General features: G+C 45.4%; 2 protein-coding genes across 2 annotated transcripts in view; one reads left to right on the top strand and one right to left on the bottom strand.

Moving 5' to 3' along the window:
* The window catches only part of LOC132978986 (A-kinase anchor protein 13-like), a 124,805-nt gene that overhangs the window by 490 nt on the left and 110,153 nt on the right, over window positions 1–14,162 (top strand). The window contains exon 2 of the mRNA XM_061044408.1: window positions 10,976–11,019. Coding sequence (XP_060900391.1) covers window positions 10,987–11,019 — 33 coding nt within the window. The 5' untranslated portion in view covers window positions 10,976–10,986. The remainder of the gene's footprint in view (window positions 1–10,975; window positions 11,020–14,162) is intronic.
* LOC132978726 (octapeptide-repeat protein T2-like) lies at window positions 1,876–2,493 on the bottom strand. The gene has a single exon (XM_061044012.1). The coding sequence runs from the start codon at window positions 2,491–2,493 to the stop codon at window positions 1,876–1,878; it is 618 nt and encodes a 205-aa protein (XP_060899995.1).

Raw genomic sequence — 14,162 nt, 5'->3', positions numbered from 1 at the left:
AGTGTGATCTGCTGATCTGGATGTGTGATTAAGGTGCACTGTCTCTTTAAATAATGTAACGCACGTGTCAGAAGTGCTTAAGTGATAAGACCGGATCTTCCATTCGGTATATCTGCGGTTTAATCTCATACTTACAGTACGGTAATGTTCTTAAACACGTCGTAGTTACATCAGTATTCTGATCTAAAGATCTCGTCTTCATCTCTGAGAAGTCAGGAGAACGCTGGCCGCTTGACTTCAGAAGGTCAGGAGGACTGCCCCTGAAATCCTCCAGATCTGGTTGTTCACACATGCACCTCAAAGCGGGAGATCATACACCTTTTGGACGTAACAGGATCCCGTTGCCACATGCATTATGGGAAATAATTATTTTGTTAGCAGCACAGTGTTGTTGTTTGAGCATTAGAGCTCTCCTTCTTGCGGCACGTCTTCGTCGCTGCAAAATTCTAAGAATCGCGTCATAAAACGGACGCTGTATCAAACGCTCTTGCTCCTCAAAATGTTCTGCAAACGTTTGGAAACTGTATGAACCAAATCAATACCAGGACAACGAGTGCAGCACGCAAACATCTCCTTGATTGTTTACTTTCACAATGTGATTACCGCTTCACCCCGCCCCCAGACCTTTTTGTCCAATGATTGAATGACCTTTGCACACATACAGGTTTTGTTTACAAATTCTGGTCCTCTTGCGAAAAGTGCAATGTGAAAACGAACCACACCAAACCAAAAACACTTTATTTGGTCCAGAAAAAGAAAGCAAATCTAAAGGACTTTCCCTGGTGTGAACACACCCTGAGACTTTGTATTTCTGTTGCCATGGTAACTAAACTGGTATTGATGGAAGTGACAATCTCCTGAAATATCACAAACATGACACTTCCCCTAAATTCCCTGCTGGGGGTTAAAGGTTTGAAGTTTCACACTTCTGCAAAAAACTGCGTTCTTAATTGTTGAATGATTTCTAAAGAAGTAGAGCACGGGTCGACTCGAGTCATCCGGTTTGAAGTGTAACAACATTGGAAAGACCCTGGAGAGGTCAGCAGTGTGTCACAGGGTAAACACACACACAATCAGGCGCATACTTCTGGGTAATTTAAGAGTTTCTGATTGACAGAACATACACGCCTCAAACCTGAAGTCTAAACCCGGGGATGGGGAGGAGGGGTCTGGATGTTTGGTGATGGTACTTAAAGGGCTGTCATGATACCAGAACTTAAAAAAGGATATGATTTGAGTAAAAATCCAACAATATCAATACCCGTTTGATACTACAGGAAGTGGAGTGTGCACTTTTGTCCCAGTGATGTGTCTGAATTAAAGTTGATTTGTAAACTGATGTGACGTAACCAGACAATAGACATCATTACTGTGGGAGTAGGAGGGTAAAGGGAATCTGATCAGACCTGCTGTGAGTTTTCCTCGGTCGGGGATTCTTCAGGCTGAACCACTTACCTCCTGAACGAGACTAACAGACACTTTCCTTTTCTCAAACTCTGATGTCTCCATGCCCCTCTACCTCGTCTCTCTACTGCTCTGCCCTTTATCTCATCTCTCTGCCCCTCTACCTCATCTCTCTGCTCCTCTTCCTCGTCTCTCTGCTGCTCTGCCCTTTATCTCGTCTCTCTGCCCCTCTGCCTTGTCTCTCTGCTGCTCTGCCCTTTATCTTGTCTCTCTGCCCCTCTTCCTCGTCTCTCTGCCCCTCTTCCTCGTCTCTCTGCCCCTCTGCCTCGTCTCTCTGCCCCTCTGCCCCTTTATCTCGTCTCTCTGTCCCTCCTCCTCGTCTCTCTGCTGCTCTGCCCCTCTGCCTCGTCTCTCCGCTCCTCTGCCTCGTCTCTCCGCTCCTCTGCCTCGTCTCTCTGCCCCTCTGCCCCTTTATCTCGTCTCTCTGTCCCTCCTCCTCGTCTCTCTGCTGCTCTGCCCCTCTGCCTCGTCTCTCCGCTCCTCTGCCTCGTCTCTCTGCTGCTCTACCCTCTGCCTCGTCTCTCCGCTCCTCTGCCTCGTCTCTCTGCTGCTCTGCCCCTCTGCCTCGTCTCTCCGCTCCTCTGCCTCGTCTCTCTGCTGCTCTGCCCCTCTGCCTCGTCTCTCCGCTCCTCTGCCTCGTCTCTCTGCTGCTCTACCCTCTGCCTCATCTCTCTGCTGCTCTGCCCCTCTGCCTCGTCTCTCCGCTCCTCTGCCTCGTCTCTCTGCTGCTCTACCCTCTGCCTCATCTCTCTGCTGCTCTTCCCTCTGCCTCGTCTCTCTGCTGCTCTTCCCTTTATCTCGTCTCTCCGCTCCTCTGCCTCGTCTCTCTGCTGCTCTGCCCCTCTGCCTCGTCTCTCCGCTCCTCTGCCTCATCTCTCTGCTGCTCTTCCCTTTATCTCGTCTCTCCGCTCCTCTGCCTCGTCTCTCTGCTGCTCTACCCTCTGCCTCATCTCTCTGCTGCTCTTCCCTCTGCCTCGTCTCTCTGCTGCTCTTCCCTTTATCTCGTCTCTCTGCTGCTCTGCCCTTCATCTCGTATCTCTGCTCCTCATCCTCATCTCTCTGCTGCTCTGCCCTTTATCTCGTCTCTCTGTTTCAGCTTGTTTCTTATTTTACACCCCGGGGGGCCGAATGAGTAAGCGCAGCAGGCTCACATCGATCATTTCATACCTGCGTCGGCTTTCTCTAAATAAGTTGAAATCACATTTCTCACCTTGCTCGCGCCCCATCACGCTGCGGTGAGAAATTGGATTGCCGAGTACAGCTGAATTCAAGTGTCGTTTAAATCGCCCTGTTTATTTTGGAATATGTTGAACATTTACTGACGGGCAAAGGTTCACTCCTGTGTTTATCCCGCTGAGGTTTCGGGGGCCAAATATAATTTTTTAAAGCACATTTCACCTGAATCTCTCTGATGGGGTTGCCATGCCGACAACATAACAGCCGTGTTATTTGCATAAGAAAAAGTTTGACATTATAGAGAAACACGTTTGTCTTCACCTCAGAGGAAGAAGGAGATGAGTACAACTCTGACAACCTCGTCTGTTCTCTGAGCTGTGTGACCGTTCGCCGTCAGCTTTCCCCTTTTTGATAAAGATGGCGCCCTCTTAGTTTTTTATTTATTTTTTATTACAGTTTTTTGCCTCTTTTACCGTTTTTTTGCTTTTTTTTTGCCTTTTTTTACCGTTTTTGCCTTTTACCTTTTTTTTGTGCCTTTTTTACCGTTTTTTTTCCTTTTTTTTTGCCTTTTCTTTACCGCTTTTTTGCCTTTTGCCATGCTATTATAATCGGATGTACTCAAAGTGTCAACAAACTTTGAAGCCCCGTCCACTTTCTGATGGACTGAAAGATACAGATGTAGATAAATAAATAGAAAACATGAACCTGTGACGATCAGTAGAACACACAGTCCTACAGCTCCCGTGTCTTTGAGTCATAAATACCACCAGGCAGCTTAGAATAGAACTCGTTTATTTTATTTGCACAAAAGTCAAAGTCTATAAAAACTGTTTAAACAGGTGAGGAATCAGAATCAGGGACGAGTGACCTCCTTGAGTTTCTGTTAGTTGAACATACAGACGGGACAGAAGTATCGACCTTTGTCCCTAAAAGTTGAACTGTTCCTTTAAGAACGTCCACAGAGGGAGCACCTCATGGTGTGGAAATCGAGGGGGAGGGGGCGCTGATCAAGGCCCAGGCCCTGATTACAGGCCAGCCCCCCCTGTGTGCCTCACAATAAGATAATGCTATCTGGGCCCACAGGTATTTGGTTTCAGTGGAGGGGGGGGCGGGGGGTAATAACTGTCACCAAACACTGAGGAGACCTTTCATCCCCGGCGCTCTGCGCTCTCGGCCAGCGATTGTGAGCGGCCTGTGCACAGAGGCGGCTTTTGTGTGGCAGCCGGGTGAGGTCACATCACCACCACGGCCTCATATCTGTCCCGAGGGACAAAAGAAGGGTTTGATTAAATCAACCAGCCGTGACTATCTAAATAGAAGTCAACATGCAGCGTCCGAGTCTTGTTGAGGAGGTGACGTCGTCGTGAGTCATTTCTCTGTTTCTTCAGGAGAGCAGAGCTGATAGTGAACCTTACAAACCACTGGGCAAGGACCTTTTTTTTTTTTTACCTCTGTGATTTGGACCATCGGGGATATGAGCCTGTTGGAGTGGAAGGCCTGTAAGTGGGTGGTTAAGAAGGGGGGGGGGGGGCAGCAGAGGTTAAACAAACATCTGAGTAAAACACCCTGCTGAACCTCATTCAGACACATTTAAAGTTACATATTGATTTGGGGAAACATGGCCGCTGGAGTTCTTCATGAATGTGACCGATAAGGCCCCGGAGAGTTTCTGCTCTTGAGTCAGACGTTTTCCATTTTTAGAACCAAACCTTTTTTTAAAAACAGTAAAAACTAACTGGCTTTGTCCAATCAGACAGTTTAAAGTTGTTCAGATGGATGAAACCCTTCTTTATGTGAGAGAGAGGAAAGACATGTTTGTAATCACAGAAGTACAGAAGTAGAGCAGGTTTGAAGGACACTCAGTGACTTGAAAAGCTGCAGAGAGAGAGAGAGAGAGAGAGAGAGACAGAGAGAGAGAGAGAGAGAGAGAGAGAGAGGGGGAGAGAGAGAGAGAGAGAGAGGGGGAGAGAGAGAGAGAGAGAGAGAGAGAGAGAGAGAGAGAGAGAGAGAGAGAGAGAGAGAGAGAGAGAGAGAGAGAGAGAGAGAGAGAGAGAGAGAGAGAGAGAGAGAGAGAGAGAGAGAGAGAGAGAGAGAGAGAGAGAGAGGGAGAGAGAGAGAGAGAGAGAGAGAGAGAGGGGGGGAGAGACAGAGAGAGAGGCTCAGTCTCACAGGTTGGTAAATACTTTTATTCCTCAAGTGATAAGATAAGTTAACAGCCTCCTCCTCACCAAGGTGTGATAATGACCCTGTAAATTAATTAAAGAGCGATGCCATGCAGCGAAGGAGCACGTAGATTATGGTTGTAGGGCGGACACTCGTGCATGAGACCACGCTGACGTTTTAGCTTTTCAACACTCAGTCAGGTATTCACTGGTTTCCAACGGCAACTGAAGTACCCGGGCCGTCCCCTTACTTACACGTGTGTTTGTTTTAGGAGTTTAAGGAGATGTGGTCTTTGCACGGGAGGACTCTGATGGTCCTGCAGGAAGTCTGTGAGGGAGTGCTGCTGACAGAGATGATTATGTTGATGCCATCAGGAGCCTCCAGTCACCTCTGATCTACTCACTGTTCACTGGGCTGAAACATTTTACTTTGTTACGCAGGCCACAAGGTCAAGATATTCTTTATATCAGCTGGATGTTTTTGCTTCACTCGAAATGATCTTTTTGTCATTTAATAGATTGTAGGTCGGTTCACGAGGTGTGCATGTTTCTGTCTGTCCCACCTGAGGAGATATTTCAGCAGAAAGTGAAAACTGTGCAGGATTTTGTTCTGATATTGTCTGAATAATCTGATATTGTCAGAGTCGTTGGCCATGTGTGCGTCAGAATCAGACTCGGGACGAGAGCTGCCTTTGGTCACTTAGATTGGCACATTCTCTGCAGGTGTTGAAAAACATGCTGTGTCTCATCATGGCTGCTTTCATACATGCACTCCTGAAAACTTCAGGTGGATTGCCCCTGAAATCCTCCTCCTCCTACTGCACCTCACAGCGGAGGCTATACCTGTCAGTTAGGAGCAGTGATGGGTGGGTGGGGGGGATCTCAGGAGGCACGACTTGCATTGAAGACGTGGAGAAAATTCTGACAGTTTAGTGCGTGTGCAAATCTATCGCCCTTTTCAGTCTGCTTTGTGCAAAAGTGTTGTAACTAAGCTCGGCTGTCATCACGTCTTTGTGCATTCATATCGATTCTGCAACTGTAATATTGGCGTCCCAGTCTGTGAGGTCACATTGCATTTAGGCGTTGAGGAAGCACTATACAGCGCAGCAGGAATGAGTCCTAAAACCAGGAAGTAAGTTAGCATTTGAGCGCCATGGGGTCTAACGTCTAAAAGTCAACGGGGATTTTGAATGTGTTTGTGGTTAGACTCCTGAAATAAGGTCTGTGGTTAACCTGAAGAGATGTTGGTGTTTTGTTAGACCACATAAACTACGTTAGGTAATACCTCCACTTGTGAAGTTTGAAGTTTTTACTCGTCTTTAAAAAGACGGTTGCTAACAAGTGGCTAAATGTGACTACAGCGGTCGTCGGGGACATTAAATCAGAAATGTGTGTTTAACACAGAGATTATTTTCTGCAATGATCCAAAATCCAATGAAAACATCCCAGAGGAGGATTCTGGTTAGACCACATGGTGATGCTACTTCAGGGTTGGCCTACAAAAATACGTCACATGGTTTGTTCTCTATGCAGCGGGAGCTCCACACACACACACACAGTCAGAGATGCACACACACACAGCGCTGTGCTCCCCCGCTGACTCAGCTGATCCTGTCTCTCCTCTGTAACGCCTCTGTTACAAACGTCACACGTCACACACACAACGTAAAGAAACGGGTTGAAACGGCGGTCTGAATATGACTAATAAAGCACTTCCTCCTACACAGGAAGCTGTGCAGGGTAATTAATGTTGAAGAAACAATTTTTTTTTCCCATTTTCCCACAAAGGAACTTGTTTGATTTCCACTGTGGGGGGAAATGTAACAGATATTATAATCTGTTGTGTTTATTTCCTCTGCACAAAGAACCTTCAGCCGTGTAAGAAAATGTCACCTCATGGTGATAAAAAAGAGCAAATAAAGCTGCTCCTGTTGCTTTACTGGACTCATTCTGCTGTTTACTCGACTGTGACATTTACCTCTCTCTGTCCAGAGAGGATTATTGAATCATGTGCGATGACAGGGCGGGTTATGTCCGTCCAATAACGAGGCTCTCTCTCTCCTCAAACACAACCTGTTAGTAAAGTGTTCAGTGTGAGTGTGTGGGAATCCTGAGCTGATCATCAGAGGGTGTAGGAGACGGCCTGATTAATGACTGCTGAAGCTAATCCTGTTCATCCTTCCATTCACGCTGCAGTCACATGGCTATTATGGCTTATTGTGATAGCCTGGGGGACCTGCGGACGCCATAACACGTCCATTCACAGCCGGGGCTCTGAAAATCCCCCGCGCCCTATCCCAGCAATGAGGGGCTTTTTGTCTCCTGATTTATTGGTCCGTTCTGTACACTTAACGGGGGCTGTGATGCTTCCACTTGGAGGAGAACATTTCGTTTTTGAGCAGCGGGTGAAAAACATTTTCTGCCATAATGGAGACGCTTTAAGGAGCTCAGCTGAAGGCTCGGTGTTTTAGGTGGAGTTAATGGATTGTGTAATCTCTGTAAGCAGGTGTCGGGTGGCCGAGGGGTGATCTTAAGGGATGTGATTCTTCAAGGTTCTTTTGTTACCGCTGAAGGGAAACTGAGTTTGTTTTGAATCTCTGAAACACAAAGATGATGCACAGATCGTCTTAACCCGTCTTATTTAAAAGAAATGCATGTTTTTGATTGGCTCTCTTATTGTCTGAGGATACCGGGCTCAGTCCTCTGTGCAGTCAGGTCGTCTGCTTACTTTCATCCATTAACACGAGAACAACATGTACATGTAGGTGTTTATTACATCACTTTTACAAGTGTTTCTGATAAAACCTGACATGTACACTGTAACCTGACCCATTAACCAAGGTCCATAACGCCGGGATATCGTGTTATGATATTATGATATCATTCTGCATGCAGACTGTGCAACAATTACATCGACTGGCCCCCCCGCCCCCCGGATGAGTCCAGCTGCAGACTGAGCTGTCGAGCTGCCGGCTGTGAATGTGCGGAAGATGTAAAGCAGAGAGAGGGAGCACACAAACCGTCTCTGTGAATAAATGTTATCACCTCCTCACACCTTCCTCATGATGCAACAGGTGAAGGTCACTCGCTGGTCATAAAGATGTGACGTGATGTGAAATGTCTGAGGCTGAACACCTGCTGCAAAAACTCAACAACCATGTGGGATGTGGGGCGGTGGAAGCACGCTTGACCCTGCTGCATGTACAGAGAGGTTTTTAATACAGAGAGAATAACAGAAATATCCCAAAGCAGAAGAAGCAGCATGTCGGGGACTTGATGTGACAGCTTCTCACTCAAAGTCATGCATGTGGTGAAAAGAAGCTGGTCTCTGGCCCAGTGCACTTAAGGCAAGAGGATTAGCCTCCAGAGTATTATTAGCGCTCCTGATTATCCCCTTACCTGATCCGCCTAATTCTCCCTGCAGCCGATTTATTTAGCAGAAAAGAGAAAAAAAAGGTTTTGGATCGGCCCGCAGAAAGTGAATCGCTTCAGCGCTCCGTCGAGTCCAACATTGACTCCTTTGCAGTTTTTTTTTTTTTACCGGCTGAACTCATTAGGTTCCTGGCCTTTTTGTCGCTGCCCCCCCCCCCCTCCCTCATGTGATTAATGCACTGCTGACCACTGAGGCCAGCAGCGAGGACTTGCTCTACTGCCAGGGAACAGCAAACAAAAGAAAATTGTCTCTGCGAATAAGTGGAGAGAATGCAAGCTCTCAAAGCCGCCCGGTCCCCCTGACTCGCTGATGAATGCAGGGCGGACCAATATGTCTTCAAGAAAGTTCAACAGAAAGGTTTCCCAATCCATTTGTCCTCCCCCGTCTTTAGCTTTAGTACGTTTGTTTGGATGTAATTACACACCCACTGCTTCTGACCCCGTGCCCAGAAACCGGCTTTGACTTCTGCGTCCCAGACAAGGAGTAGGGATTCAGACGTGAGCATGAGTCGCTAAATCCTGTTAGCTGATCTTCCCGTCATAGAGCAACATGGAGGAGGCAAATGTTTTTTTTACTGCTTGTTTCAGTTTTATCTCGCTGAAACACTAACAGGTGAAACAGTTCTTCAAGGCTGTTTCTGTCTTTGAATAAACACGCTCAGATGGAGACTTGGCAGCCGTGCTGGGATGATGAGTGTGGGTGTGTGTGTGTGTGTGTGTGTGTGTGTGTGTGTGTGTGTGTGTGTGTGGTCCTGCATGTGATTCAGTGTGTGTCTGTTCTCCACTCATGCACTATTAACCTCCCGCTGAGTGTTGGGACGACGGCCAGGGTCAAGCTTAACTATCACCTTGTCAACAACGATGTTCTGATGCTGCGACAGCTGACTGAAAGATTTATGCAAAAACAAGAACCAAACAAAAACTCTGTTGTCTTCTTCTCATGATAACATCCCATCAGAACACAGAGTACCAGGGGGTGTAACGGCTCAGTTTGTACCTCGGTTTATTGGGTCACGGTTCTGTACGGTTTCAGTTCAACAGGAGAAAAAGCAACAGATGAATATTTCTAGTTTTCTCTGATTGAATTTGACAGAGGGGCAAGGTTCCAGTTTGTTCCCTCTTCAGAACAACTTGTGATAGTTGGTGCAGCATGTAGTGTTTTAAACATAAAACAAAATGATGCTTAATTAAAAGCAACACAGAAATGACTCGGCTTGATTCCAAATTACAAATAAATACAAAATAAAATACCAGACAAAATATTTTAATTTTTAATTTTATTTAATTTTATTTTTTATTTAATTTTATTTATTTTATTTTTATTTTCATTTATTTTTATTTAATTTATACATGTATATATATATTTTTTTTTTGTAAATTTTATTTCATTCAAACAATAAAGTTAAGAAAAACAAACAAACATAAAATCTCAAATTTTAAATGAAGACTAATCTTATAATATATGCCCCTCTTTCACAAAGCATTAATTAAAACAAAACAAAACAATAAAAATAAATTGGCTGCAGGGAAACACATATGATGCCTTTAAAGCAGCTCAGACTGCAGGAAATCATTGTGATATCTCGCAGTGTGAGCATGATGAGATTCTACAGAAGATGATCTGCTGGGATTCTCATTCATGCTCACACTACGAGAAATGACAATAATGACTCATCACAGACTGCAGGGTCATCGTGCCCGGCGGAGAAACGCACCACCTCACATGACCTCGTGTAAACGATGGATCCGGAGGGTCAATCTGTGATTTTAATGCTTTGTGCAGAGAGGAAAAAAACGACTGTGAAGAAATGTCGGGAGAGACGCGGCCAACATGGGATGTGTATTCTTCAGTGAGAGCTGGAGGTCAGACTGTAATGGTCAGATTCATTACAGTTGTTCAACGCCGGTTTTACGCCTTTAAGACCGTCCACTTATTACTGTGCTTCTTTGTCTGACCGGTTATTAAAATATCAAACAGCACGCACAAACAAAAGTTGAATACTGGATGCTGGACAAACAAACATATCCAAAGGCAGGGAAAGCGTCTGGCGAGGGCCTGAATGGTTCCATGTGATGATCGTTCTTATTAAATGTTAATTGGAGCAGCTTCTGGTGTGTGGACTTTTATATCCGCCCCACACCACTTCCTCCAGACTCTTTCATGACGTACTCATCGAGCTTTTAAATGAAGTTGTAGATTCAGAATTCACCCGACAGTCCTGTCTCAGTTTTGGGTCGTGCTTTGCTGGATGCAGACGTGTGTGATTTGTTTTTGTGCAGCCTTGTTATGACTCCGTCCACCTCTAGGGGGCGTGCCCCACAGTTTGAGTCCGTGTTAGCGAAAGGCAGAAGTAACTAAAACGACGGTCAATATCGTCCTTTCTTTTTGAAATAATAATGCCCAACACTCCGTCTGACCCTGGACTATTTCAGCCTGAAAATAATAAATAAAATAAATAATAATAATAAATAAAAATAACTGAAAAACTGTTACCTCCACCATAACTCATTATTTATTTATTAAAACTGAATATAATAATAATGAATAATATGTCCATGATAACAAAGTGCAATAATCTTGAAAATGTGTGTATATATTCCATCTGACTCTTATTCCTGTAAATATTTCTTGTACCTATTATTGATATTTCAATTGAACTCATTATCTCGTTGGTATCGTTCATCACATCGTATGACCCCATGGAACAAAGTGTAACCTTGAATGTTTTCTTCTCTTTCAGAGTCCAGGGACATGAAACTCAACCCTCAGCAGGCTCCATTATACGTAAGCAAACATCACACACACTTTCTCTCTCTCCTTCACTCGTCCGGCCACACAGGTGTTTCCACTCTGCCTGCACCTCCTCTCCTGTGTGTGTGTGTGTGTGTGTGTGTGTGTGTGTGTGTGTGTGTGTGTGTGTGTGTGTGTGTGTGTGTGTGTGTGTGTGTGTGTGTGTGTGTGTGTGTGTGTGTGTGTGTGTGTGTGTGTGTGTGTGTGTGTGTGTGTGTGTGTGTGTGTGTGTGTGTGTGTGTGTGTGTGTGTGTGTGTGTGTGTGTGTGTGTGTGTGTGTGTGTGTGTGTGTGTGTGTGTGTGCCGCTCTAATTATCTGAATTAGCTTTCTCCTTCAAAATAAAACACAGACTTCTCCTTCAAAATAAAAGACAGACTTCTCCTAAAGTGAAGCTGCTCCATTGTCCCTTCTGGGCCTCCATACCTGTGTGGTGGTGACTGTGTCTGCAGAGACTCTGTCCTCTCACTGGATTTTACTGTTCTGCTTTGTTCTGGTCGACTCGGGACGTTTCTGGGCGGAGCTGGTGTGTTTCCTCTCAGCCAATGACAGCGCAGCAGGTGAGTTTAGGAGTGGATACAATTCAGTGATTGGACGAGATTCAAAGCGGTGAATATGACGGACGTGGACGTAGCAGCAAAGAAGAGAAAATATAATGAGAGTGAGGAGAAACACCAAGTGGATAAAGCTCGTTCTAAAACGAGGGTGAACCTTGTGTTGTCTTTTACCCGTGGACGTGGAGTTGGTCTACTTCCTGTTGGACAGGAAGGTGACAAACTCATACACAAAGTGTAGCTACAAGCAGTAAACGTACACACTACATCCTGCAGGAGGAGGGGCTTAGGGGGGAGGAGGGGCTTCTGGGGGAGGAGAGGCCCAGATTGAATGTTGTGTTTACAAACTGCAGTACTTTGACTCTATTCAGGGTCTCCTCTTAGTTTGTTGTTCTGGGACGTTTCTGAGGGAGACACCCCCCCCCCCCTTGGAGCCAGATGAGGGGGTTCAGGTGAAGGAGGTTCTGCTCGTCTCGTCTCAGATAACTGATCTCCCCACAGCGTCATGCAGCGTGTAGCCACCACCTGCAGAGGTTCTCTGGGTCACCATCCAGAGCGTGTTACTTCAGGTGGGGGGGGGGGCACTTCTACTCTGAAAGCTTTGCTTTGTGGCTCGTGTTCCCGGTTGTCATCGAGGCAGATCTTTAGAGTGCAGCTCTCTGAACCCAACGACCCCGATAAACCGATGACATCACGACCCCTCTTAAATAAAGCCTTCGTGCTATCAGCTGGAGAGAGAAAGATCTCAAAGAACACAGCAGTTATTAAACGTTTTAAATACTTCTGATACCAACTGAGTCTACATGGACCTGAGTATCCCGGTTCTGAGTCTGATCCTGGTTCTGATCATCTTCAGGATCTGGTGTTTACTCAGAGAAACCTGGTTCTTCATCTCCCTGTAGACGTGAGAAATAACCTGCTTTCTGATTGCTGCATCTTATCTGTGCAGGCGTCTGTGATGAACACAAACCGCTGTGATTTAGAAATCTGACAAACATGATGCAGATATCTCCACCTCATCTGCAGCTACGAGAAAGAATTCAGTGTCTCCGTCTCTCCAGAAGTAAGACGCTCTCGTTGACGCCGCCATGTTTGTTTTGCTGACTCGTGTACTTGTCTGAGGCCGCGTCTATGAAGGTCGTCTGCAGCTGTCAGGAACAAAACAGGAAACTGTAGCATGTATGACGCCCGGATACTGAGTTCTCCAGGTGGCAACATCAGGTCTCTGAAACCAGGAGATGATGTTTACAGTCTAAAAAACGGTGATTCAAACCGGGACATCAAGTCCATTTAAATGTGAACCGCCCATCTTTGAGTTCCATCCCGACTGTTTCCAATCTTTGTAACGTCATGCCTTGACTCGTTAACCTCCCCCGTCAGACATGGAGTACTTCACACTGTGACGGACTTATGTCAATAAGTAACTCAGGCAGATCTCAGGGAGCGGGACGTCCTGAGATTTTCAGGAGTTTCTGTGTGATATCAGGTCGAGTGAGTGTGTGTGTGTGTGTGTGTGTGGGGTCGCTCTAACACCAGTGAGAGAGACACACAGGAAGTAAGACGAGTCCAGCTCACACATTAACCACCCAGACAACCTTATCTGTGAATCACAGTCTGACTGTTCAGAGGACCGGGGCGGGGTCGTCAGGCCTCATTAGACCTCAGATTTCAGACACTTCAAACAGCCACTCTCAGAGACAGAGCTCACAGGGGTTAAGTACAATACAAGTGTGCAATATTAACCTTATAAACAAAAAACAGTGTAATTATATAATGTGAAAAATATGTGTGCAATAAGAGATGTAGAAAGTAGAGAAAACATATTTATATTTTCATTTCATTGTACAGTGTTCCCCTTTGTTATTGTTTTGTATTATATCTTTAATACAGTGTATAGCTTCTGTACAGTTTATTTTAATTTACTTAGCTGTTACTAAAACTTTTTTTTATTTTTTATTTATACTTTTCTAACTCTTTTTTTCTATTTTATATATCATTTTAACTTTTTTGTAGAAGCTGACTCAGGGAGAAACGCACAAAAATGTCAATGTACCTGTACTGTCCTGTACCTGTGCAAATGGCAATAAACATCTATTCTATTCTATTCGAAGTGGTCTGCTCCTAACTGTAGGATAGGCTCTAAAAATGCACAGTGAGAAGACTCTGCAGATCCAGAGCGGCTGAACGAGACCGTTTGGAAGTCGACATTTCTACATCAGAAACGAGCAGGGAGCCAAAGTTCAAGGCCTCGGTGTTCTCGCTGTATACCGTTTGGCATGGTGATAACTCCAGATGAGGAAGTGTTGAGTAAAGAAACTTAGAGCGAGGAGGTAGGAAAGGTTGCATGTTGTGACTTTAGAGAGAGAGACGTGTTGAAGCTCTTTAAAAACACACCTTCTCTAATGACAGAGAGGACATGTTGTTGTTCTGCGTGTAAACATGCTATTTACATTCCTGGTGTTCAGCGGACAAATGTGTACCGGAGCGCCTTCCAATGAAATGAGCAGGGAGAGGTTCACAAGACTTGTGTAAATCAGTGTACGTCTTGGATTGTAAGATTGCCCGATGGGAACATTTGTGGGTAA

This window comes from Labrus mixtus, chromosome 1, assembly GCF_963584025.1.
Source record: "Labrus mixtus chromosome 1, fLabMix1.1, whole genome shotgun sequence".
Taxonomy (NCBI): Eukaryota; Metazoa; Chordata; class Actinopteri; order Labriformes; family Labridae; genus Labrus; species Labrus mixtus.
Note: the sequence above shows the minus strand (reverse complement) of the source record. Positions and strands in the feature narration are given on the sequence as shown.